Genomic DNA, 24,331 nt, shown 5'->3' with positions numbered 1-24,331 from the left:
CAGTTACTGAGTCCCTGGAACTATAGAAAACTATGTCACAACATCCTCTTCCTTCAAGCTTAAGACTTACTGCAGATAGTCATTTCCCACATGTCTATCACTACCTGGTTGCTCCATATCAGCTTCAGTACTCTTCTCTCACCCTACCTTGTGCTGCAAGGATAAGCACTCCTGAGCCCAGCCATCAGTTCATGCTCTCCTTTCCTGCACTTCCTGAAGTTCTCAGTGGGGAGTAAGAGTGTGTGCAGATCAAAACCTATCAGAGAGCTTTATTCTTCAGCTTTGTTGAATGTGTCCTACACAGAATAAATGCAACATACAAATTCACTGTTTCTCACTGTACTGCTGAAATTACATAAGCTATTCTTTAAGGTTATTATGTTTTTATAAATGTAGTATTTTAACATCAATGGATTCTCTTTTTACAACTGCTTTGCTATCTATAAAATTCATGGTTTGTGGTAAATTCTTAAGTGTTTCAGGAGAATGCATCAAGCTGTTCAACATCCCTTTGCCAAAACTGTAGACGGCAGGAAAAGATTTCACTTTTTGACTGGGGACTGTCACTTGGCTCAAGTTATGCTGGTTTTGTAATGGGATGTAATGCAGGGGTTGTAACACAGGACAAGGTGCAGGAAAAGGGGCTGTGATTTGTTTTGACACAGTTCTAGGGTCATTTCAGGACTCTCTGATACTTACCTTTTTTCAGTTCAATAACCAGAACATGATGGATTTGGACAAGCATAGATTTGGGGCAGTTTTCTTCTGGCACTGGCAATGTGCAGAAGAGGGGGAAAGAGTGGCTTGGGTGAATTGCTTTGTCTCATAATCTGAAAAATGCCACTTCAATATGACTGAAGTGTTTACTCCATCTTGGTGGATTCCTCTTCAGAAAGACAATATAACCCAAAAACTTTATATATACAAGTTACAGCCATAAAACCAACCATTTTAATTGAAGCCATTAAAAAAAAAGTGTGAGGCAATATAAATGATAAAACTATACTTAAGAAGAAATAGCTAGCATTTTCTGAAAAGCTTTAAAACAGCAACAAACGCTTTACAAAAATTTTGAAGGAAGAGAATAAAATTTCCAAACTACAGGTATTGTATAAAGGTAACATTAACAATTATCTTATAAAATACAGCAACAGAGACAAAATGGATACTCAAGCTCATTTGAAACTAAGCCTTCTGTGGTCTTGGTTAAAATGTGTACTCAAAAACTACTTTAAACAAGGACTAAATACTTCATCTTTAAAATGTACAGGTCCCTGGCATAAACATAGCACTATACACATCTTCCAAATAAGCAGTAATTACAAGTTCCTTTATCCATGTGTGGTGTCATCTTCTACAAAGTCTTTGGCCATTTCTGCTGTGATCACATCAATATGACTGACCTGGTGGAACAAAGAATCATTCAGTTATTACAGTACTTCCTGCAGAATAGGACAGACATTTCTGAAGGCTCCAGGACTCAGCAATGGGTCTATGATTGATTTATAATCCCTTTAAAGAATGTGACACTAGACATTTGCAGGCATTTAAATTCTCTTCCAAGAACGAGAGAACTCTTTATAGAAGACTGTGTCATAAACAGAAATTTATCAGCTCAAGTGAGTCTGATTCACTCTGAATTCTTGCTAAGTCTCAAATGCACAACTTATTTTAATTATGGTGTTTACTGAGAAGGCTATCTATCATACTACTTACCTTATTTCTGAATTTTACACCATAGAATTTGTCAGCTGACTCAAGCAGTTCTGGCCTAAAAGTTGTTGTAATAAACTGAGCATGTTCAGCTAGTTCCATAATCATATCTAAAAAAGAACACAAAAATTCTTTATTAATGTAGCATTTTCAATAAAGTGAGACAGACAAAAATAGCAAAGTCTTTGCCTTATTCAAAATGAGGTTTTGGTTAATGAAGCAAAAACCCCATAAATCAAGAAAGTATCCATAGCAGTTTTATTTCCCAGATAATACATACAAGTATTCTCATTAATTCCAGTATGAACTCTGAAAAGTCCAGTCACTCAGCAAACCTAGTATATTCAACTTCTATGATGAAAAACCACTAATGCACTTTTCTATTCCTTTTTAAAATCAAAACAGACTTCAAAACAGGACTGTTTTTCAACACACTGAAGTGCAGTAAGGAGACCCTTTAGATGCAGTAACAGAACAGAGCTTCAGCTTCTACATTAAACCAAGTTCATGAGAACTTCTCCATACACACACTGGGCTTCTCAAAAATGTGTTTTTATCATCAAAAGCTTTATTCTTAAACATCAGGGATGAGAAAACAAACTATTACCTTCAACCACAATGAAGATTATAAAAGGCAGACAAGTACCTGACACAGCTTTTCTATGTTGGGCATCCAAGGCTTGGTCGATTTCATCAAACAAGTAGAACGGAGCTGGATCACATTTCTGGATGGCAAATATTAGGGCCAGGGCCACTAAAGATTTCTGTCCACCTGAAAGCTGCTGCATTTCTCTCATTTCACCCTGCTTTCCTGTGAATGATACCTAAGAAAACAATGCACCAGCAAGATGATTTCAAAACATTAAACCACAGCATCACTTGCTATTAAACAGACAGGATCAACTAAATGCTGCCTTTTAAAAATATAGTTAAAAGACAACCTAAGCAAACATTCAAGAGACTAAAAACCAATTATTTTCCTTACCCTTATGCCAACTCCAGTGAACTGATCTACAGATGGAACACTGCTCTGAGATCCAGATCCCCTTTCGCTCTCAGTACTGCCTTCACCTTCATCCTGGGACTGACTGCCTTCCACATCTCCTTTCTTCATCACCAATGTGGCCTTGCCACCAGGTACTAACTTTTGGAATACTTCACTGAAATTTTTTGACACCTGAAAAAGAAATAGTCACTTTTACCTCCTCATTTCTACAAAGCGAAACCTACTCATCAAAACCTACTCATTTTTACAGAGTGAAATCCAATGCAGACAAGTGCTTTTGCATGAACACAAAAAAAAGAGAATCTGCTTCAAAGAAGAGATTCATGCTCTTAAGCAGAAGTGAGAAATGTATGGTGTACAAAGCTTGGCTTAAAACAAGAGTCAAAACAACTGTTTTTGTAGTATGAGAATTTTCAAAATTTTTTTCAATAAAATGGTCCAATTAAAACATAGACCTGTAGCAAAAATAAGATTTTTCTTAGTAATCTTCAGTTAAGCAAAAAACCTTTAAAGAGAAAAATTCACACATTTTGTAGTTAAGATTCTTTGCTAACATTAAAATTCCTTTCACTAAATCTGGAGAAGAGATTTGGTGCAGTTTTTTGCCACAGTTCCCAAAAAGGGTTGAATGTAAGTATATAGGAACTCACTTGAGAGTGAGAGGAAGTATTTCAGAAGTTTTAAGCACAGCTAGAGTTGTATGGGAGATGGGCACTTACTGAAAATGGTAGCATTATTTACTTTTCAGTTTTTAAAAAACCCACAAGCCTCAAGTTACACGACACAGCCTTCTCTTAGTACAGATTTATTTAGTATCCTCTTCTTCTCATACTGCTGCTACACCATGGGACAACTTGATTGATTTCAGCACCAGTGTCTTTATAATTGTTCCCATTTTGTTACCTGTTTGAAAGTCAGCTGAATAGCCTCGTATTTCCTGAGCTCAAGGACATTCATCAGCTCCATGATGGATTTGTAGCCCCTGTCCAGTTCCTCTTGTCTTTTTATCAATTTTTCCTTCTGCTCTGAGAAATTCACAAACTGATCTAAAGCTTTTTTATTAACGTGACTGTATTTTTTCAGTTCAGTATTGCACTGCTCCAGCTTGCGGAATAACTGCAAACAGAAAACACGAACACATCAAAGTGACCTGCAATTCTAGCCACACTTGACACTCAAGATGCAGGTGACACCAATGTTTCAGGTCATAAAACATGAAACCAAGCACACTATTTACCTGCTTTAAACTTAAAGTCTGATACTTTTCAAAAGCCTCCTGTGGAAGTGAACCCAACTCTCGTATTTTCTTCATGCATTCCTCCTTCTTCTTGAGGAGCATGCCTTGCCTGTTTGTCATTTTTTCAAGTTCTTTTGTATCATGGTTAATAGCATCCATATGCTCCTTCTCCATGTTCTTCCAGCGTTCCATGCTCTTCTGAAGTTCTTTAATCCCTGCTTCTGTTTTGTCAATAGAGTTATCCAGATCTGCAATATTGAACAAGAGTACAAAACCCAAAGCTAAGTTTTGCACTCCTCTATAAGATCAGTAATTATCCAATGAAGTATTTATGAAACAAAAAAATAGATAAAGAAGATCTATTAAGAAACATGGTTAAAGTTCAGGCAGAAAGCTGAAAATCCCTCTTTTCTTCCCCATGAGTATATGGCTTTAAAAAACCCCAAACAAATGTAGAGTCCTATTGTTCAAGTCTAGAAAGGGAAGCAAAGGAAGTTTCAAACCAAACTCAAGCAGCTGAGTTTTAAATGGGTTAGACAAAATTCAGGAACAATTACACAAGATCTTGCTTGTAGGACAGTTGCCTTTCAACTACCACACCCTCAAGCTGGAAGCCCAACACAAGTTAATTACATTGGGATCTATTTCTGAATCAAATATGGCATGTGTGAACTTTCAAAACCCTGGAGAGTTTTCTTTCCAAAACATGATGTTACCAACCATCTGACCGTGCCAGGGTATCCTTCACTCGTTTGTTGATAGCCTCCAGTTCTGATGTTGTGGCAGTAAGAACTGTGCCACCTTCTGTCTCTCGAAGCTCATTCAGTTCCTATGGGATAAATAAATGCCACCAGGCTTCAGCATGAATGGGACAAAAAAAGATATTTTCTGCTACTCTATATATAACTATTACATACATATACTACTCAATATTTTCATGATGTTCTAAGGTCTAATAAGTTAGATTTTCAAACAAATCTGGCATTATGATAGTCCTATTGATGCACAGGCCACGTATTCACAGTTGCTTTGTCAAAAACTTGCTGAAATTCAAATCAATACTTAACTCAGTTTATACTCAGAGGAGCAAACCCCACTACAGATAATGCAGTGTAACAAATAAGTATTTATGATTTACTTGTGTTAGCCCTAGAAATAAACCAAACCCAGACTGCAAAAGCACATTTAAAAGAAAGCCCTTACTTGCTCCACTTGGTCCAAGCGTTTTCTCAGATTCTCATTGAGGTATGTTTCAACTCTTGTGATAATGCCTTCTAATTTAATCCTCTCATTCAAAAGCTGTCTGTTTTCCTGAAGAAAGTAGAGAAGTATATTAGTTGCCTTACCTGACAAGGACTATTTTTACCTTGTTATAGGAAAAAAATTTATAAAACAACAACAAAAAAACCCTCTTCACACAATTCTGTGTATTAAAATCTCACAGTTCTCTGGACTGTTCCTCTAATTTTAACTGACAGAAAAAAAAAATTCAAAGGTGTCTAGTGTAAAAGTCAACTGTACAAATCAGTGAGTTTATTAATCTTTATTTGTATCTGAATTCAATTCTTAAACCCAGAAATGCTTTAGAGAGTATATTAAGAAGCAGTATTTTTCCAGCAACATGTGTCAATCAAAAGCTGTTTTGTCTCACCTACCACTCACATATAGAAATTTTCCTTCCTCATACTGTGCATCCTCCTTTCACATGATATCTATTTGTATTTATTGTTGGAAAGTCAATAGCAAGAGCAAGAAAATTGTGATGATTTCAACACAAATAGCCTTAATTCTCACACAATCAATTGGCAAATTTCACCTGGTGTTTGAGAAAAACTTGCAAATACCCTTTGCAAATGACAGAACTTTAAACACACCTACCTACTCCTGACTAAGCACTGATGTACTGACACTATATTCATAAGTGACTTTTCATACAAAAGGACAAAAGTTGATTGCTAAGAAGGTACCACATTTAATAGCAAGATATTTGAATTTCCTTACTTGCTGCAGCTGTCGAATTTCATCATTAAGAGCATCCACACGTTTCTGATCTTCAAGACTGAGCTGAGACAACAAATCCGTGCCCAGTTCTGCTTTTAACGATTCTCTAGTTGACTCCATGGCATGCAAACTTGCCTCCAGGCTCTGCAGGCTGCGTTGCTGTGGGACAGACAGACAGAATCACTCCTCAAAGCAAGCTCTAGATTTATATGAATTTCACCTCTTCATATTAACATATTTCTAGTTATCTCTTCATATTTGATATTATGATGTTAGCCAGAAGGGAATGCACGTTTATCAGTAACATTAATGAAACAATTAAAATAAACCAAGTAACAGCTTTCAATATCCCCATACCAACCTTAGGCATAAATGTCTTTTCAGACTGCTGCCTTTTCTCCTTCAGCATTTTCATCTCTGACAAAATACTGTCTCGAGAGGCTTTGAATTTTCTCTGCTGTGTTTCAATTTGCTGCATTTGGTTCATTAGCTGGTCAATCTCATTATTAATCCATACTGTGGGCTAAGGAAAATTCTGTCCTTATTTTAAAAATCATTTTTTTCCTACTAGTACCTTCAATTTTTTTCTATCTGACATATTCATCTTTCATCAAAATAGCAAACAAATCAAAACTCCACCAAACCATAATATCACCTGTAGAGGAAAAATCAAGAATCATCAACAAAAACAACTTGAGCAGCTTATCAACTTATCAAGTAACTTACCAACGCCAGGAACGAAGGTAAATGAAGATTTCCTTGCTTATTTTATTACACAACATTTGGAAGAACACAGGGATACATTTGAACATGCAGGGAAAGCTCAGATCTTATAAAATACAAAACAGATGTCTCTAATGCACTGATGCAAGTCAAAAAACAAAGGAGTTCAGTCTGAAGGACAGAATGACCTGAGTGATGGATAAGAAAAATGTATAAACCTCCCTTACCCCTGAAATGTAGATATTGGATCTCAAAAGGACACAGTGCAAAGAGACTGGAAAGATCAAACTGTCAAGCAACTCAGAGCTTATTACAGCACAATGCTCTCCCACCTCCCCTCCACAGCAGAAGTGGACTGTGTAACACATCAATTCAGGACACAAGTACTAGAAATATAGCCTGAGTCAGAAGAAGCAGTGAAGATTAACACAGATAATAAGAATATCTGGTTATGGCAGTTACTACAACAGACTCTAAAAGGAATGGAAAGCCTCATACTCTAGGGTTTAACCTCACCTCTAAGCTTTAAAGATCAATATCAAATACAGTAACACAGAGAACCAGGCTGCACACAAAACAGTCAAAACAAATGCCACAGATAATATGTAACAAGTCAGTCTCCTGTTTTTCATCTATTACTGTAACCACAAAAGAAAAGCTTTGTGTCACACAACCTTTCCCATTAACAACAAAAGGATATTTTCAATGTTTCTACGTAAGTTTTCATTGAGCTTTGCTTCGAGTTCACCAAGTTCCTCTTCTGCTTTTCTAACATCTTTTTGCAATTCAAGCCGAGACTTCCTGGTGTCATAATAACCTCCAGTCAAAGCACCTCGATGGCTGACCTGGTCACCTGAGAGCAGAACACATGAGATGTAAAATGCACACCACACACTTGCCTGAAGTCCAGCACAGTTCCCACAGCACAACTTAGCAGGTTAACCAGAACATTTCAACTAAGCTACAAAAGCACTGAATGTTTCAGCAATCATTTATGTTTACAGTAAATAGGGAAATGTTTATTTCTCTATTCAATTTAAGCGCTATTTCCTTTCTCAAAATCTTCACACAGACTGCTAGGATCTCCTTTAACCATTAGTTGTTTTGTTTTTTTTTTTTAATTTTAATTTTAATTAGCTTCTGAAACCATGTAGCTTGAAAGAAAATAAATACTTATATTAAGGGAAAAATGCAAATGACTAGCACTACCAGTCTGAAAAAAAATCTCAAGTTCTCTATGAGGAAATAAAGACATGAAGTAATTAGCAGCATCTGTGGCTTATAGAGTATGCTGATACTGAAAAAATCAGTAATTTCTTCCTCAGACACCCTTAGGAATTTTTTCAGATTGACTTTAAGACACAAAGAGACAACAATAAGCCTGCAAGGAATCTGCCCTCTTTAATACAGACAATTAAAAAAATTATAGATTATTTCACAGAACATAAGATGTAAATATATCTGTTGCACAGAAGAATTCACATTGCCTTTATAAGGAATTAAGGAATGGCCTTATGGAATTAAGGAATTATGGCCATTCATTCACACCCTAAACACTGGTTTGAGCTTGGGGAAAACACCATAAACACTCCAGGAAAACAAATGCCTGTTAAATTGGATAAAAAAAACCTGGATGAATGCAAACCTAATCTGTAATTCTCAGGATGGAGACACATTGTTACTAAAATTTAGAACATAAGAAAATTCCATACCTTGCCAAGAAATGCTGTATTTTTAAGCACTGTATTTAACCAAGTGCAGCCTTGTACATAGATCTCAGCCAAGTATACCATTATTTTTAATAAATCTTATTTCAACAGCACTGAACAGAATATGTTTAATGAGCCCCATGTTCCCAGGAATCCTATTTTTGCAATAAACAACCTATAAAAAATTGCAGTATTTACCTTCCAGAGTGATACAATCCATTGTGAAAGCTCTGGCCAGCTGAGTGGACACTTCCATGCTACGACAAATTAAAGTCTTCCCAAAAACATGTTTGAAAGCTTTATCAAATCTTGGATTGTATCTCAATTTACTGATCATAGGAATAGCATCCTAAAGTGAGAGAATTACAATTCAGGAATTAAGTAACATCTTGAGTATCAAGTTACAATAAAACTCTACTTATAAGTGTTGCTTTTTCACTTGTAAAGAGCAGCTGATAAAGAGCAGATACCTTGTAGAAAAATGTTTTTATATAACATAGTTTATGTTCAGAAGTACACATTTGAAGTAGTATTTAAATGCAGACAAACAAAAAGCAAGTGGTGGGCAATAAGCAATGTACATAGTTCAAAGCATGAGGCTTTGTGGCTATGAAGCAAAGATAGGTTCAAAAGTAATTCTCACTCACATTAGTCTCAGGATAAGCAGTATCTCTAACATCCAGCTTGTTCAGAGGGAGGAAAGTAACTTCTCCAGGAAGGTTCATTTTGTTAAATTCCATTAGGATCTTTGTACTGACCTCATCAGAATCCACAATGTGATAAAACAGCCTGTTTAACAAGCCAAACAAGTAGGCAAAACTTCACAATGCTAAAAGGACAAACATATTTGTATACAGACAGTATTCTTGCAGATTCCATTACATAACACATCACTATCAAGTTGCACTGCATTTCCAACTCCATGCCTTAGAAAAAGCCAGTGGGTACTTTTCACTTCAGTTAAAATAGGATGAGCCAACAACTTCACATTCCACTGTCCAGCCAGAAGCAGCTCAGTATGTGTACAGTGCCACTGTGTCCACACCTGTGTCCTGCATTTCCATCACACAACATTCAGCCCCCCCTCTCTGCATGGATCTCCAAAGTTTGCCTCTGCTGCCTCTCTACACCACACACAGGGACAGAGACCCCATCTCCCTGTGCACTATAAGGGACTGAATTGGGTGATTTTTGCTTTGCAAGTTGAACTAAGGCTGCTTGTTACATTTTCCAAACTATGGGGCACAGGATTCAGAGAACTGTGAAGTGCTTGGAAGAGACACCCTTGTTCACACTGATACAAGTTTCAGAAGAGACTGCATTTCCAATCCCAGGAGCATCAACATTTCAATGTGACACTTTGCAAGATCATGTCACCTCTGTCCTCTTTCCTGCTCTTATGCCATTAGCTGCACTTCATTAGAACAAGAACCTTCATGACTACTCATAAGCTGGAACAGGGACCAATCACACAAAAAGATGATCTTCATTAACTTGAAGTGTTAGATGTTGCAGCAAGTGGTGGATCACCCAACAGGCATTTACTTCTAGAAAACATTTTACACAGATCCATTAACACTCAGCATCTTTTCAGATAACTTTTAGACAGCAGTTTTTGACAGTTTAGAGACCATTCTCAACCATGAGATTTTCTAGTACAAGTGAAATAATTCTTAGTATTTACTGAAATATCAGCCTTGCTTACTGTAGAATTCTCCACACTGCAAGATGCTGTCCATTTTATTCAATATAATTCAGTCTCACCACCAGTGACCCTGGCAAGTGTCAGGAGTGTGGGTCTGGGACCTTTTTTGGTTTAATTTTTTTTTCTCTCTGCTTTTGTTTAAGGTTTTTTTAGACAAAGTCAGGAGCGGTTAGAATTATCATTTAAATAGTCAGAATTCTTCTTAGTTCCTTCACAAAGAAACAGCAGTTTGATCATACCATATAGAAAGCACTTTGACAAAAAAAAATGGAAGAGGACAAGATCAAAAGAATAAAATTTCAGTAGAAAAGTTGTGACACTGCACTAAATAGCACAGAATTAATTACCTGTTCCCTGCAGTGACCTCCACACAGGTGTAGAATGCTGGCTCACATTCAAAGTTATTCATCACAATTCCATGGTAGCCATTCAGAACGTGCTGGTTGATGCCTTTCCGACGGAAGTGCTCCAAAACTTTGTTTATGCTGTCTATTCCATTCAAAATGGCCTGTTAAAATACAGCTAATTACTGTACTGCAGTTAAAATGCATGGGCTTAATATTCATTTTAACTTTGTGACAGGTTTTATGCCAAATTCCTGTTAACTAACCTATAGCCCTAACACAACATACCTAAATGAGAGACTATCGCTTTTTAGTTTTGTTTGGGGTTTTTTTAATCAAAAAGATATCAGAGGAAATTTTAAAAATATTCCATTTTTGCCTCATATCAACTACCTTGAGCTCACAAAACTCATTTTCAAGTAGTGCTAGAGCTATGAATATTTGAAAACTTGAGCACAGAATATAATTTGTCCATCTTAATTGTGAGATAAAGACCATAATTTTAAAAGTAACTATCATATCTTTTAGATAAAACTAACTTGTCAAGAATGATATTCTACAAGGAGTTATCAAGAGTGAGGTTATCTTACCTTTCCTGTTGCTGCTCTGAGAAGCTGCTGTTTCTTTTCTAGATCCTCCCTTTTTGCTGCAAGAGCTTGTTGTTCTGCATTCTCTTCTCTCCATAGGTAACTACAGAACAAAACCAATAATTTTTTTTTAAATGTGAATGTAATCTGAATGTTTTATTATTATTTTCTTAAAGGCTGCTAATCTAATGGGAAGGCAAAGTGCAGAAGTTCATACATGGCCATATTTCAAAAACATACCTACATGCCATGTTAACAACTACACAGTTGGGGTCCTTCACATTAAGTGAGATTGAGACATATTTCAATTAATTACTAACTTTCTTTCACTCTGTAGCTCATCCTTTTTATTTTTCACTTCATAGTATTTTCTGTCCAATTCTTCAACACGAGCCTTCACTTCATTGAGATCCTGGTCCAGTTTCTAATACAAAGAAAACAACAGTATGAAACTACAGCTCTCTATATTAAAAAAAAAAAAAAACATCTGTTTTATTCAATACTGAACTACTAAAAATTCAGAAAATTCCTAGAATCACTTCAACCAGCTTACAACAAACTGCAGAAGCAGTAAGAATAAAGACAGCTTTGTAAAGAAGCAGTAACAAGGTGTAGGTGCCACACAGATGGCAAGGCAGGCACTGAGTTCAACTGTGCCTCTGGGCATTGAAGTGAAATGGATCCCTGTAAGTCACAGCAAGAACAGGAATCAAAACAGTAACTAACACACATATAACTTCTCATGCTCTGAAATGACATTTGTGATAAGTACAACTAATCTTGTGTACCATGTCAACCTGCTATTAGTCAAAAGCCTTAGCCTGCTCTCCAGCAGTACCAGACTTTCAAGCCAGCTGCTGTCAACAGTGTGCTGCTTAAGCCAATGCACAGACACCCCCCTCTGCTCACTTAACACCTGCCATTTTCAGAGCAGTTCAGGGCCAGCACTCCATAGTGTTTATGTATTTATATGTGTACAAGGAGGACTAACTGTGTTGTAAAAACGCAGCCAGCTCGTTCTAAACCAACCTTGCAGGCTCTCAGTCACATTCACCCAAGATGCCTTCTCTTTGAACAACAACAAGCTGTACAACTTTTCACCTAAGCATAAATCAACCTTCCTTGAGGAGGAAAAGGAAACCAAGACATGTTTATAGAAAGGAATCAAAATCCACAACAAATTTAACCCTTTCAATTCTACAGAATTACCACTGAGCAGTATAGTACAATTGCAATCAGCCAGTGGTAAATGCCATTTTCTTCATTCACCAACTCAGAGAATCACAACTTTGCTAAAGTGGATCCAAATCAAGCAGTATTTTAGCAGAACACCATCATCTTTGTACAACTACACTCCTGCACGGTGTCAGACTGACCCTCAATTTCAGTAGGTATATTACACAAAGACCAAGACCATCAGCATTGGCACTGTATGTTCTCTCAATACAAAAGCAGGGTTTTCACAGCTAGAGCTCCTAGCAGGAATGCTACCTTTGGATTATTTTGCTGTACTTGCACTGTAAGAGCCATTTCTGAATGGAAATTAAATCTAAGTTATGCAGGTAACAGATTAATCTTCTAACACGCCTAGGGCTGTAACTTCTAACCAGCTGCAGCCACGGTACAAGGGTGCAGTGCCTGCTTCATAGACAAAAAGACCCTGTTGCTTTCCCTGTTGGGAAAATGAGAAAAGTGAAAACAACCAACACAGACTTCCATAAGAACGTAACAAATTGTTTTCTATTAAATGGCTATGTTCAACATAGACAAGAGCAAGGCAGATAGAAGCCTATTCCTGATAAGTCAGGCCAAACATATTGGGGAAAGTATGAGAAGACAAAGCCAACATAAAGAGCAAAGACAGTACAATGTTAAAGGAGTTGAAAGTTTATCTGTAGCTGTTTTCAATAAGCATTTTTCAAAGCCAACACTCAACCAGAAAGTCACATCTTCCTTATAAACAGGCACTGAAGTCTGACTGTCCACGACTGAGTATTTAACCTTTCTCTAAAAAAGACTGAGAATAAGCTGCAAACTTACACTGTACTGCTCCAAGTTTTTCTCCTTGTTTGCCTCTGTATCCTCTAAGTCCTTGTGGATAGCTGCAATCTGCCTCTTCTTGTCATTGATGGCTTGATCTAAGGACTTCAGCTCTTTCTTTATCCACTTATCCCTCTCCTCTTTGGAAGTAAACTGGCTCCCTCGACCTTGCTTTGCGTAGAGATCTGTTCTTTCTTGTGTAGCCTGTGCAAGTCTGTTTTGAGAAAGGAAAGACATCTTGTATTTTAAAGAAATCTTGAAGTTATTAAGAGCAAGCATTAAGAATCAATGCTGGAACTTTCAAATGTCATACCAGGCCCTCAAATTCGAGCACCAAATCAGTAACAAAAAGAAAAGGATCATGTATAAACAAAATAATCCACAAGAAGTGGTTAAGCTTAGAAAATCATTTTGCCAAATACTGTTCCCACCCCAACAATAAAGCAGACTTTTTACAGACCATCTTCAAGTGCATGTAGCTACCCTGCTGTCAAGCAACAAGTACAAATTTTTGTTAAATGCAGATGGATAGCATTGTTAAAATTTGCACAGAACGCCACAGACCTAGCAATTCCCCTCTCTTCTTTTTCTTTTACACTGTTGAATTTTGGCTCTGTTTCTGCCAATTCTTTCTGCTTCTCCTCGATTTTCTCAAGAAGTTTTTGCCTCTCCTTTAGCAGTCTTTTCTGAAAGTCAAAGCAGTATTTAAAGTTAGTATTTAACAAACCTTACAAAACAGTGACAGGCTTCAGTCTAAAACCAAAATTTCAGTGCACATGAACACTTCCTTGTCTCATTGACATTTTAAGACTTCACTGGTGTTACGTACCCTTTGCTCACTGTTGCCAGCTAATTCATCCTGTAGATCTTTTGCCTTCAACTCTAATTTAGTCCTCTGTTTAATCTGCTCCTGTCTTTCTGCACTAAGTTGCTCCTTCTCTTCTTTCATTGCAGAAATCTTTGTCTTCAGTTCTCGAACTTGCCGTTCTATTTCCTATGCAAATTTAAGTATAAAGTATCTTATATGAATGAACATTTCATATTTATCAAAGCTCACAAGATAGTGAATGAACATTTCACTATTTATCAAAGCTCACAAGATAGTGAATGAACATTTCACTATTTATCAAAGCTCACAAGATAGTGAATGAACATTTCACTATTTATCAAAGCTCACAAGATCATTAGTCTGTAGATCACAATACATCAGATGTGTGAAAACCCCCAAGTTTCCAAATAGCATGAAAGCATGCAACTGAATTTAACACAGACACCACCAGCCCTCATCCTCTCCCTCCCCACCTCCTCCAAAAAATCCCCAAAACCACAAAGCAAAACAAACCTCTGGAGAGCCCTTTTAAAAGTATTTTTACCTCCATTTTATCTCTAGCATCTTGCTGTGCATCTCTCAGCTGCCTCGATTTTTCTCCACTCGTCTCTCGTTTAGCAGAAAGCTGTATGGAAATATCACCAATAGCTTAAGCCAGATTCTGCTTCAGTAGTGGTTTAAGAATGAAAATAATTTATCTAGTGAAGAACAGTGATGCTGACAAGTACATACAGTGCAGGTAGTTCAGTGTGCAGCTGCAGAATGCTGCAGATTAAATTCTGGGTGGTGGAAGCCACAGGCAAGAGAACTAATGTCCCTTTGCAAAATGAAGGGCACAGGAACCTGTGGCACTCAGAGACACAGCAGCAACAGCAGCCCCACACTTCCACTGTGATGGGATAAAAACCCAATTTCCTCTGCTGGGTTCCTTTGTTATTTAGTCATTGCACCAAGATTAAACTACTTTAAGGATCAAGACATCTGAGACTCTGCTATGGGAAGCCTGGTCTGACTGTGAGTGTGGTGCAGGGAGTCAAGTGAGGCACCTGCACTGGGAAGGGGTTTCAGTCCTAGCTCAGGTGCTGCAGTTCTGACTGCCAGAGTGGCTCCTGGATGGCTGCACAGGAAAGGTTCCTTAACACTGCCAGGATTCTATCAAGGATCACAAGGAGATGGTAGCAAAAACAAATCAACAGCTCATTACATTTTGTACCAGCCAAGATATTTTACCTCATCAAGCTTAGCTCGAGTTTCATTAAGTTCCTGATTATAAATGGTGTATTCCAATGCTCTCCTCATTTTATCCCATTTCTGGTACTGTGCCAGCTCCTCTTTCTCCTCTTCTAGAGTATGCAGTCGCTCCTCAATGTATTTCAACAACTCGTTGATTTTCTCTCGCTTGCCCTCTTCAGAAAACAGGACAAGACAGAAATTCAGTTAAACACTGTAACACAATCCCCCATCTTTACAGCCACTGAATCTACTCCAGTGATTCCCAACTGATCAACAGACATGAAATGTACAAACACCCCACGTCCAAAAGCTCTCCACAAAAACATCCCAACAGCAGAACCGTTGATACTTGTTATATAAGACAACACAAGCATGTACTCTCTTGGCTCACACACTTAACAAAGACTGCACAACATGAACTTTAGTGTTTGCACAGCAGCATATCCTGATTTCTGGATCACTGCCAGCTGACATTACTCATATGTTTTGAACAGTAAATTTATCTGTATTAGCTTAGCTAAAGGTTTTATTACTAAAAGCACACAGAATGTAACTTATTAAACCTTTTGAGATATTGGAAGTTCAAGGAAGAAATATGACAAGCTCTGCATTGTTTAACATACCACAAATAACATCTATCTAGCTTTACTGAAAAAGCCTGACGTTTTAGAATTAAATTAATTACTGTGGCATAAAGCAGTAATTTCTTGAAGTTTTACCTGTTTCTTTCATTAGTGAAATACTCTCCTCTTTACGTTCATCATATACTCTGGTACCAGCTACTTCTCTTAGCAACTTCAATCTTTGAGAGTCAGGAGCTGTGGCCATCTGGTTGATCTGAAAATTCAAGATCTATGATTTCAATAACTTGCTCTGAATGTATGGCTAACCACAACAGAGCAAAGACTGCACTCTTTTGCTCTGCCTGCTTGCCTGAGGTTTTGGTAAGAAGATTCAGATACACAGCATACACCACACACTGCTTTCCTTTTGAGACAATTACTTCAGGACTGCAAGCACTCTGCTTGTAACAAAATTTGCTGCTTTTCCAACATTTCCATTTGTTTCTGAAACTCAGGATACAAGTACTATTTACACTGAAAAAATCATAAACCACTCAATTATATTTAGAGAAACTCAACCTTGTGCTTTTAAGTCCTGGTGCTAAATCAAATAGTTTAAATGCCTCCATAAAACCACAATACAATTCAGGGGTTATAAATCTTAGAATAATTAACATCATGAAACACTCATTAATATGACATCAAATCAGTCATACAATTACACTCAACATAAAACTCACTTCCTTTCAATAGAATTTCAGTGGCTGCATGCTTTTCTAAGAAGGTAACTGTTTCTAATTTGTCTTCTATTAAAACCAGTTTGTGTATTTTGGCTGTTAAGTAGTGTGCACCAACCCCCACTACCACTGACTTTCCAGCTGTAGCAGTTCCTTTCAAATGCACACATTCAACTGTATAGGACAATTTATCCTGGTAAACATCTGGCAGACTGTACTATGGGTCAGCATTCCTGACATCAAGCGCTCCTCAAGTCTTCTCCTCTTGCATTCCTCCCCAGGTATGCCTTCCTTTGGAGGTGACAGCTCCCAGCCTCCTTGATGTTCCACCCTGTGAGCCACTCCAAGTAGTCTGTGCTTTGTCTCCAGATATGGGTGTCCTTTGAAAGTTCTAGAAAGCTGCTTGGGTCTTGAAGACCAGTTGAAGACAGCCCATGCCATGAGCTCTTTTCCTAATGTGCACTCACTTTTGGTACTTCTGCACTTTCCATTCATTCCCCATTGACAGTATTTTCAAAATCTTATAATTCTCTACCATTACTTTGATGCCTCATCTATAGGCCCAGAAATCTTTGAATTTATACTGAACTATTTCACAGGAATCAAGTTTGCTTTGTATTTAAGTATACGGGGAAAAAAAGCCTGATTGTAAAGATCACCATGATAAAACACCCTCTGCTAAGTATCAACATTTACAGACATGATTTCTTTTTTAAATCAACATAAATTACTAAAACAATAATACCTGCCAAAGAAGCATTAACATACAAGAGCTATTTCAGGTTGAGGTAGATTTAGGTTTTGGTTTACTTCTGAAATAATTGAACTAAGTTTGGCATCCAGGAAACATGATACCCTCGACAGTGATTCTTCTACTTTGTGAAAAAGAATCTTACCTTTCCTTGTTTGACAATATAGTAGGGATTACTGCGAGAAAATCCAGCACTTTCAAGAAGATTCATGACATCATTTTTCCTGAAATGTTATTATGAATCCATTAAAAACTTACAGTAAAAGTGAGAGCTATAAAATGCAGTAAATTATCACAACTATACATCACATAATATCACTGTGTGCAATGCATGCTCTGTTTGAACAACCTTCTTTATTTAAAAATGGCTAATTCTAAAATGAAATGAGAGAATAAAAATGGTAAATATCTAAAATAGTATAGAATGGGAAGAGATTAAGAAATAAGCACCTTGAAGCACAGAGGAGGGAAATACAGGCAAACATATCATAAGGAAGGATATAAAACCACTGAGAGTGTGGTAACTCTTCTATTTCAAAAAAGCCTGAAAGAAATACTATGCAAGCAGTTAAACACCACACCAATGGATGGATTGAACTGCCAATTCAAAGTGTGCTGTCTATTGCATAAGGGCTGATATTCCAGCTATCAAACTACTGGCACTCAGTATTACACAACAGAAATAAATTATTTCATGCTAGGGATGCAAGTGTTGGGTTTGCCTATAGAATTTTACAGAACTACTACTGCTCTCATTCAGATAAGGAAAAGAAGTACCTACGTCACCATTTTCTTGTCTAAGAAATATTGGTCCTTCTTGGCTCCAATGACTCTGCGAAGTGAGACTTCCTCTTTATCAATCTTAAGAAAACAGAACCCAGTAAATACACAGACCTACTGCAAGCAGCTGTAACTAACACCAGAATGTCTATGACACTTTTTAGCAGAAATGACCCAAAAGCAGGTAATGTGCTGAAGCCTTCCATAAGGCTGAGGTCACTTGAGTCTGCAATGATAATCTATGTCCAAAGCAGGTCTCTGAACTCACCGGTAACCTGTTGTCGGAATTGTCAAATATAATCTCCACAAATGCCGAAATGACTCGAGGACCTGTTCCTTCCTAAGAGAAGAGATGTTCTGGTTAGACAGCTGCCAGATTTTGAACTCTTTCTTCTCCTCTTTTCCTTGACAACCCTACTTCCCCTTTCCTTTCAAAGACTTGAGATGCAAGAACATCTACATAATTTCCAGCACACATTTTTATTTCTGCTAATCTTGGCTATGCATTCACTGGTGGCCATTATCAACATAGTGTAGTACTGTGTAATAAATTCCCTTTTGCCAACTGAAATAAAGAAAATTACTTTCAAAATAATTGCCTTGAAATATCCACAGCCCAGCAACTGAACATTTTTGTTGTCCCATTCAAATGCATTAGCTTATTCTTTAGTTGTGCTGCTACACACATTCACTTACATGCAACAAAGCCAGTCTCTGCTCTGGGCGAAGATGACTAAACTCATCACTGAGGACAAACTGAATTGCTGTAATAAAATAGGAAAGAAACAGAAAATTTATTCTTTCCTTCAGGGAGACATGCAACAGTTTCATTAACTCAAAACACACTGGTTTACTGTTATATAATACAATCAAGCTGTTGCCAAAATCTTCCAATATTTCTTCATTAAAAACCTTGATCTGCAGGATCTTTATCACTCAACCTGCTGTACAGCAGGATTTATCTGAAGAGGTCATTGTTGTCACATCACTGCTTCACTGCATAATCATTAACAATGCTGAATTAGGGATTCATCAGCATCCTTCTACATATACACATCACACAGGCTAGGCTAAAAATATTGCTAAAGTACTTAGCATTAGACAATTTATAAACACAACCATCACAAAGCATACTAACATCTTTAATTAGCATCTTTGCTCCTCCATTAATGCTCCCACCTCACAAAATCCCCCTCATAACCTTATATTAAAAGAATGTCTAAGCTGTGCCAAACTGCCATTGAGTAGAATTTAGCCACTAAGGATGTCTAAAAAAACTGCAAATATCATAATCATCTTTCATGGAGGGCAACTTTTAGAATCCATTTCCTCCTGTAAATACATTTGCCAGCTGAAAGTCTTAGAAGGCCCTTAAAAGGAGAAGCTGAATTCTAGGGAAAAACCTGGACTAAGTATTAAACAAGTGCATTGATATCTGCCTTTCATCACTGTCAAGTCATCTCCATTCTGCCACTCCTTATTGAGGAAGATCATTTATTAAACCGAGTTCCAGCAAAAACAAGCAAAGAAACCTGCTATCTTCAGCATCCCTTGCCTAACAAGAAATCCATGCTTACCATAAAAGAAGTTGCTTTTTCCAGATCCATTTCTTCCCACTGAAAATTAAAACACAAAGTATGACATAAGTTAAGCTGACATAGGTTAACACTGCAATGTACTTTAAATGTGACATGAAAATATTCAAGAGCAGAACCCAAATATAACACAGCCAAATGAAACTCCAGGGAATGAGATGAACTTGGTAGATGGACCACTTGAGTACAAGACATTAGCTCTTTGCCCACTCAAACACTACGTGGACTTACAAACTCCAAAACGACTCCACAATGAGAATAACAGCTAAACCAATCATATTTATTGCCATCTTTTTGGTTCTTATACTGACAATCTGATGGATAAGAACAGTAAACCTAAGTCAAAGTGTCCCAGCTCCAGATCATTTACCCAGAGGAAACCACTTCCTATACATTCAGGTTGACTGCATGAACTTCATGCAGCACATTAACTTCTTAATACTCCACTTGTTAATCATAAAATACTGGAATAAATACTAGTTCTACATAGACAATGAAAGGTGTAAGAACACAGCACTACACCAATATCATCTCAATGTTTATACTGCAGCGTTTCAGCAAGGCCCAGAGCCTTCTCTTTAAGATCAGCACCTGCTGCATCAGTTTCAAATCCACTTGTCTTCCAGCAGCAATGAACATCCCAGGCTTTTCATCTCTGCCTGCCTACACAGCATCCAGACTCACCTCATTCCAAAAACTGTTATCAAGTCTTTAAAAAGAAGCTAAAAACTCTCAGTGAAAAGAGATTTTTTTAGTGTATTTTAAGAACATAAATACCTGGATATAGTTGTAGCTCCTGTAGAAATAATATTATTAAACAAGACCTGTATTCATGTCATATGCGTGTTTTTTTTCCCTAGTGCCAGAGTTAAATCCTGGCTACTAAGATTTTATGTCCAAAATTGACTGCTTGCTGTTGGGTCAGCAGTCTCAAAAGTTGCTGCACAATCACTAAAATCAATGCAAACAAAAAAGGCAGAGCCAGGCATCCATAGGCAGAAATAGAAGAGGTGTGAGAATGGTGGGAAAAAATATGTTATTAAAATAGGAATTACTCAAGAACCTGCACTTCAAAACTTGTACTTTTTGACAGTCTACAGTCCACAAATTCATCCTTTAAAACTGGAAGAAAGATGATCTTCTTTCTCTTCAGGAGTTTATAATAGCTGGTGTGCTTATTTATAAAAATGATGACACTTGCACAGAGCAAAAAGAAAAAGAATCCTGTACAAATTCTCTGGTGCTGCTCCTGCAAGGACAACCTTTAAAGGAGGTCTGGCTGATACAGAGATGTGCACCAGGAAGGAGTTTATGAACCTCACTCAGTTTCTGGATGCTCAGCTTTGTCCCAGCAAAATTGAATGTTAATAGCTGTAAGTGTAAAACACACTGTGGAACATTACAGACAGCTGTACAGAAGTTCCCCAACCAGAAAATACAATCATCAAATGTAACCAGAATATTAAAAACTATAAAAGAGACTAACATGAATATAATCTGAAATAAAAGTGCAATTTTAACTAGTGATAAAAGACAAGTATCACAACTTACCAATGACATTGTGTTTGGAGCTGAATGGGTCCACAATGGTTTGGTCCCTGTAGCTTCGAAAGCCCTGAATGATTACCTGGTGAGAAGGAGGAGTTATTTTAACAAAGTTCTCTCAGTTTTTCTACTATAAGGTTTGACAGAATATTTATATCAACTTGCCTACCCCTCCTGCACACACTCAACCTTCCAGCTCAAGATCAGAAACTCACATCAAACTTGCCCCCCACCCAAGCACTGATTTAGGGACAGATTTCTCCCCTAGCAAGAGAAGCTGGTACTTGTGCAGGCCAAAGCACAGCAAGCAAGAGAGTTCCAAGAGGTTTTTGGAAAAAAAGTGTTTGCCTAAAGAATCATATACAGGAAAGAAAACGGAGTATAACAAGGACTTAATTTTTATAATGCAATTTACTTAGAGCATGAGAATTTTATTGGTGAATTCTCCAAGCAGGGCCATTGCAGGCTGCACAAACTGAACTAGACTGCCTATTTCACATGCAACAGTCTCATTTTACTGTGCAATCTAAAGGGAAACATCAAAAAGCAAGCTTGTCTTGGCTCCAATTCACAGCCTAAAGAGACAAAAATGTACACAAATAACTTCAAGAGCTATGCAGCAAACAGTCATCTGAAAGCAGCACATCAAACTTCAACTCTTTAACTTGAGCAGCATTTTGAGGTTTGCCAGGCCTAGCAATACACCGGGTACAGAGTTACAATATCCTCCAACTTCAGCTCTGCACAGCAACAAAAGGAATCCACCTTGCAGCAGCTGCTCCACACGTCAAAGCTGGCTGAAAGCACAGCAGCTCTGCTGGGCACGGCAGAGGCAGCAGCACCGGGAGCTCTGACACCTGCACATCTTCCAGCAGGAACACTCGAAACACGATTGCAGCTCCCATTTAATGACTGTGCTCTCTGCCCAGCTCCTCCCCAACAGAACAGGATACAGTTACAGCACTCACAGTGTTTCACTAGGACAGCTACAATGCACTAAAAATTACTTCTTAACAAGACACAAACCCAGCTTGCACTACACTTCTCCATGTTATTAGTGCTGAAGATTAAGGTATGAAATGACTTCGATGTTTTGTGTGTAAGGTCTAGGGTACTATCACCATCTTCTATTTGTCTGAACACCCTTCTCCCACACCCTCAAGTGTTAAAGGAGCCCACAGTCCAGAAAATGAGCATAATACTTTTTATTCAAGAAGCACATACAAAACTCCAGCAAAAAGCCCACAAGTAGTACTGCAAACATTTAAGCAAGCCTTTCTTCACTGCTACAAAGGCCTCTATTAAGTGTACACCCAAACACCTCAAGAAACATCTGCCTTCAGAACTGCATCCACATTCTGCTAGTGTTAAACAAACAGTGGGGGAAATTCCTGCCCACAAAAAGTACTGGACAAAAGAGTGGGAGAGAAAAATGCCCATATTTATTCATGTCAAGTTTGATCTTCAGTCTTTCTCCCATTATGAGACAGGCCACTATAAGTATTATATATAGATATTATATTATCAATATTATATTATAGATATTATATTATTAATATTATTAATTATAATAATATATATAGATATATATTATTATATATAGATACATATATAGATAGATATATATATCTATATATACATAATAGTATATCTAGTATATATGTAGTGTTATATACTACTTGATAGTATTGTTGTGGTTTTCCACTAATCTCCTCTTATCACCTGTTTATCCTAAAGGATTAAAACCATCTCACTAATATTGAATGAAAATGCCACGTCAGACAGCAAGTCAAACACTGGAATTTATAAAAATCAAAATGCAATAAAACTTTAAAGCATTAGCTAACTTTTAGTCAGAACTTGAGAGCCATTCTCTCCCCAGGCACTATGGCTTTCTGGTCAAATTCTCTTTGCAAAATTATTTCATTCCTGGAATCTGAAGCTAAGAATACAGGTAGGCAGCAAATAAAATAAAAAGAATGAGAATTGTTACACGTTCTCCTATAGCTCCTGTAACAGGATTGGCTACTGGCCACCCAATTTTCCTTCTTTTTGTTTTCCCCAAAATGAAACGTTTCCCCTGCTCCCAGTTAATTTGGACTTACTCTATAGATCTCCACTACTGTCTGCTTTCAAGTGATTAAAATCTGCAGAACAAAAACTCTTATTCAAAGTCTTTAAAGCAATGTGCCCATCTATGATGATTAATCAAGAGTGATTTACAAAAGTACGACCAAAAGGTGTTTGAAATACTGCCCAGTCAGACAATCAGTAGATGAAAACCTGGTATCTATGTAAAACATTCACCTTCAACGCTAATAAAGTATTCGTCTTAAGAAAAACACCCGCAGGGTGTGAGAAACAGGTCAATTTTGAGTCCACCAGGAAATGAGAATCCGGGTAGGCTTTGAATGAACACACATATGCAGCAGTAATAAAAATCTGCTACTACAGCAGCTGCAGGGAAACTGCCTTAGTAATATAACGAGATCCTCAAAAACTGTTTGAAAAAGGTGTACACCAGGATCTTTTCAAGTGGGCACCAGCCACAGATCGTTTGGCAAGGGTGAGGCATAACAGGTGAAATGGTTCATGCCCGGGGGCCTGAGGCAGCACCCCAAGGCAGAGATCCCGCAATGTGAACAGCTGAAAGATGCTTCTGACAGCGGAGCAGAGCCCTTTGTTTGGGTACGAGCCCTCCGCGGCCCGGACACCGGGGCTGGCGTGCAAAGGGGCCCCGTGAACAAGTCTCGGGTCCATGAGGAGACCGCAGCGGCACTTCACACCTGCAATGAATGAACGGGGAGCAGAGAAGGAGAGAAAGCGCCGCCAGCCCAGCCGGCGGTAGGACCTGACCCGTGGCCGGGCCGGGGGCACCTCCCTCAGCCTGGACCTCGATCCGTCCCCCGGGACAGAAAAGATCGAAGCCAAGGCCTCCGAGCCCGCCGCGAGCCCGCGGGTCCCCTGCTGCGGGCCGGGCAGATGTGAAGGTGCAGAGCCCCCAGCCCCGGGGCGGAGCGGGCTGGGCCAACCCCCTAGGCCGGGCACAGGCCGCACCGCACACTGCGGGCGGCGCGAATCCCGCCGCCTCACCTGCTTGATGTACATGTCTGCCGAGGATGCGGTAGGCCCGCCAGGCTGCCGTTCAGCCCGCCCTCGCCGTCTCTTTCCGGTCCGAGCGCTCGGCTTGACCGCGGGTCTCCGCCGCCGCTTCCCGCCCCCTCAGCCGCCCC

At 38.3% G+C, this 24,331-nt stretch overlaps 1 protein-coding gene across 1 annotated transcript; it reads right to left on the bottom strand.

Annotated features, from left to right (window-relative positions):
• Nucleotides 1–928: 928 nt before the first annotated feature.
• On the bottom strand, nt 929–24,331 carry SMC3 (structural maintenance of chromosomes 3). The gene is made up of 29 exons (XM_058029055.1): nt 24,192–24,331; nt 21,105–21,180; nt 19,536–19,574; nt 18,655–18,722; nt 18,227–18,298; nt 17,960–18,039; nt 17,324–17,402; nt 15,847–15,964; nt 15,125–15,300; nt 14,439–14,519; nt 13,895–14,059; nt 13,630–13,751; nt 13,066–13,279; nt 11,346–11,449; nt 11,029–11,128; nt 10,442–10,602; nt 9,037–9,178; nt 8,588–8,738; nt 7,381–7,533; nt 6,319–6,470; nt 5,958–6,116; nt 5,160–5,267; nt 4,677–4,785; nt 3,957–4,204; nt 3,623–3,835; nt 2,699–2,890; nt 2,360–2,537; nt 1,717–1,823; nt 929–1,403 (listed from the first exon to the last, which is right to left on the bottom strand). The coding sequence occupies exons 1-29, from the start codon at nt 24,204–24,206 to the stop codon at nt 1,332–1,334; spliced, it is 3,654 nt and encodes a 1,217-aa protein (XP_057885038.1). The 5' UTR covers nt 24,207–24,331; the 3' UTR covers nt 929–1,331.

The sequence above is a fragment of the Melospiza georgiana genome, chromosome 8, assembly GCF_028018845.1.
Source record: "Melospiza georgiana isolate bMelGeo1 chromosome 8, bMelGeo1.pri, whole genome shotgun sequence".
NCBI lineage: Eukaryota > Metazoa > Chordata > Aves > Passeriformes > Passerellidae > Melospiza > Melospiza georgiana.
This window is presented reverse-complemented; position numbering and strand designations above follow the sequence as displayed.

What these genes read in the sequence shown, in the direction of transcription:
- SMC3 (XM_058029055.1), bottom strand. An exon ending in CTCCAAACACAATGTCATTG is followed by an intron (nt 19,575 to 21,104) that starts GTAAGTTGTGAT and finishes TTTAATTTTCAG; the next exon opens with TGGGAAGAAATGGATCTGGA. An exon ending in CTCGAGCTAAGCTTGATGAG is followed by an intron (nt 14,520 to 15,124) that starts GTAAAATATCTT and finishes ATTTCCATACAG; the next exon opens with CTTTCTGCTAAACGAGAGAC.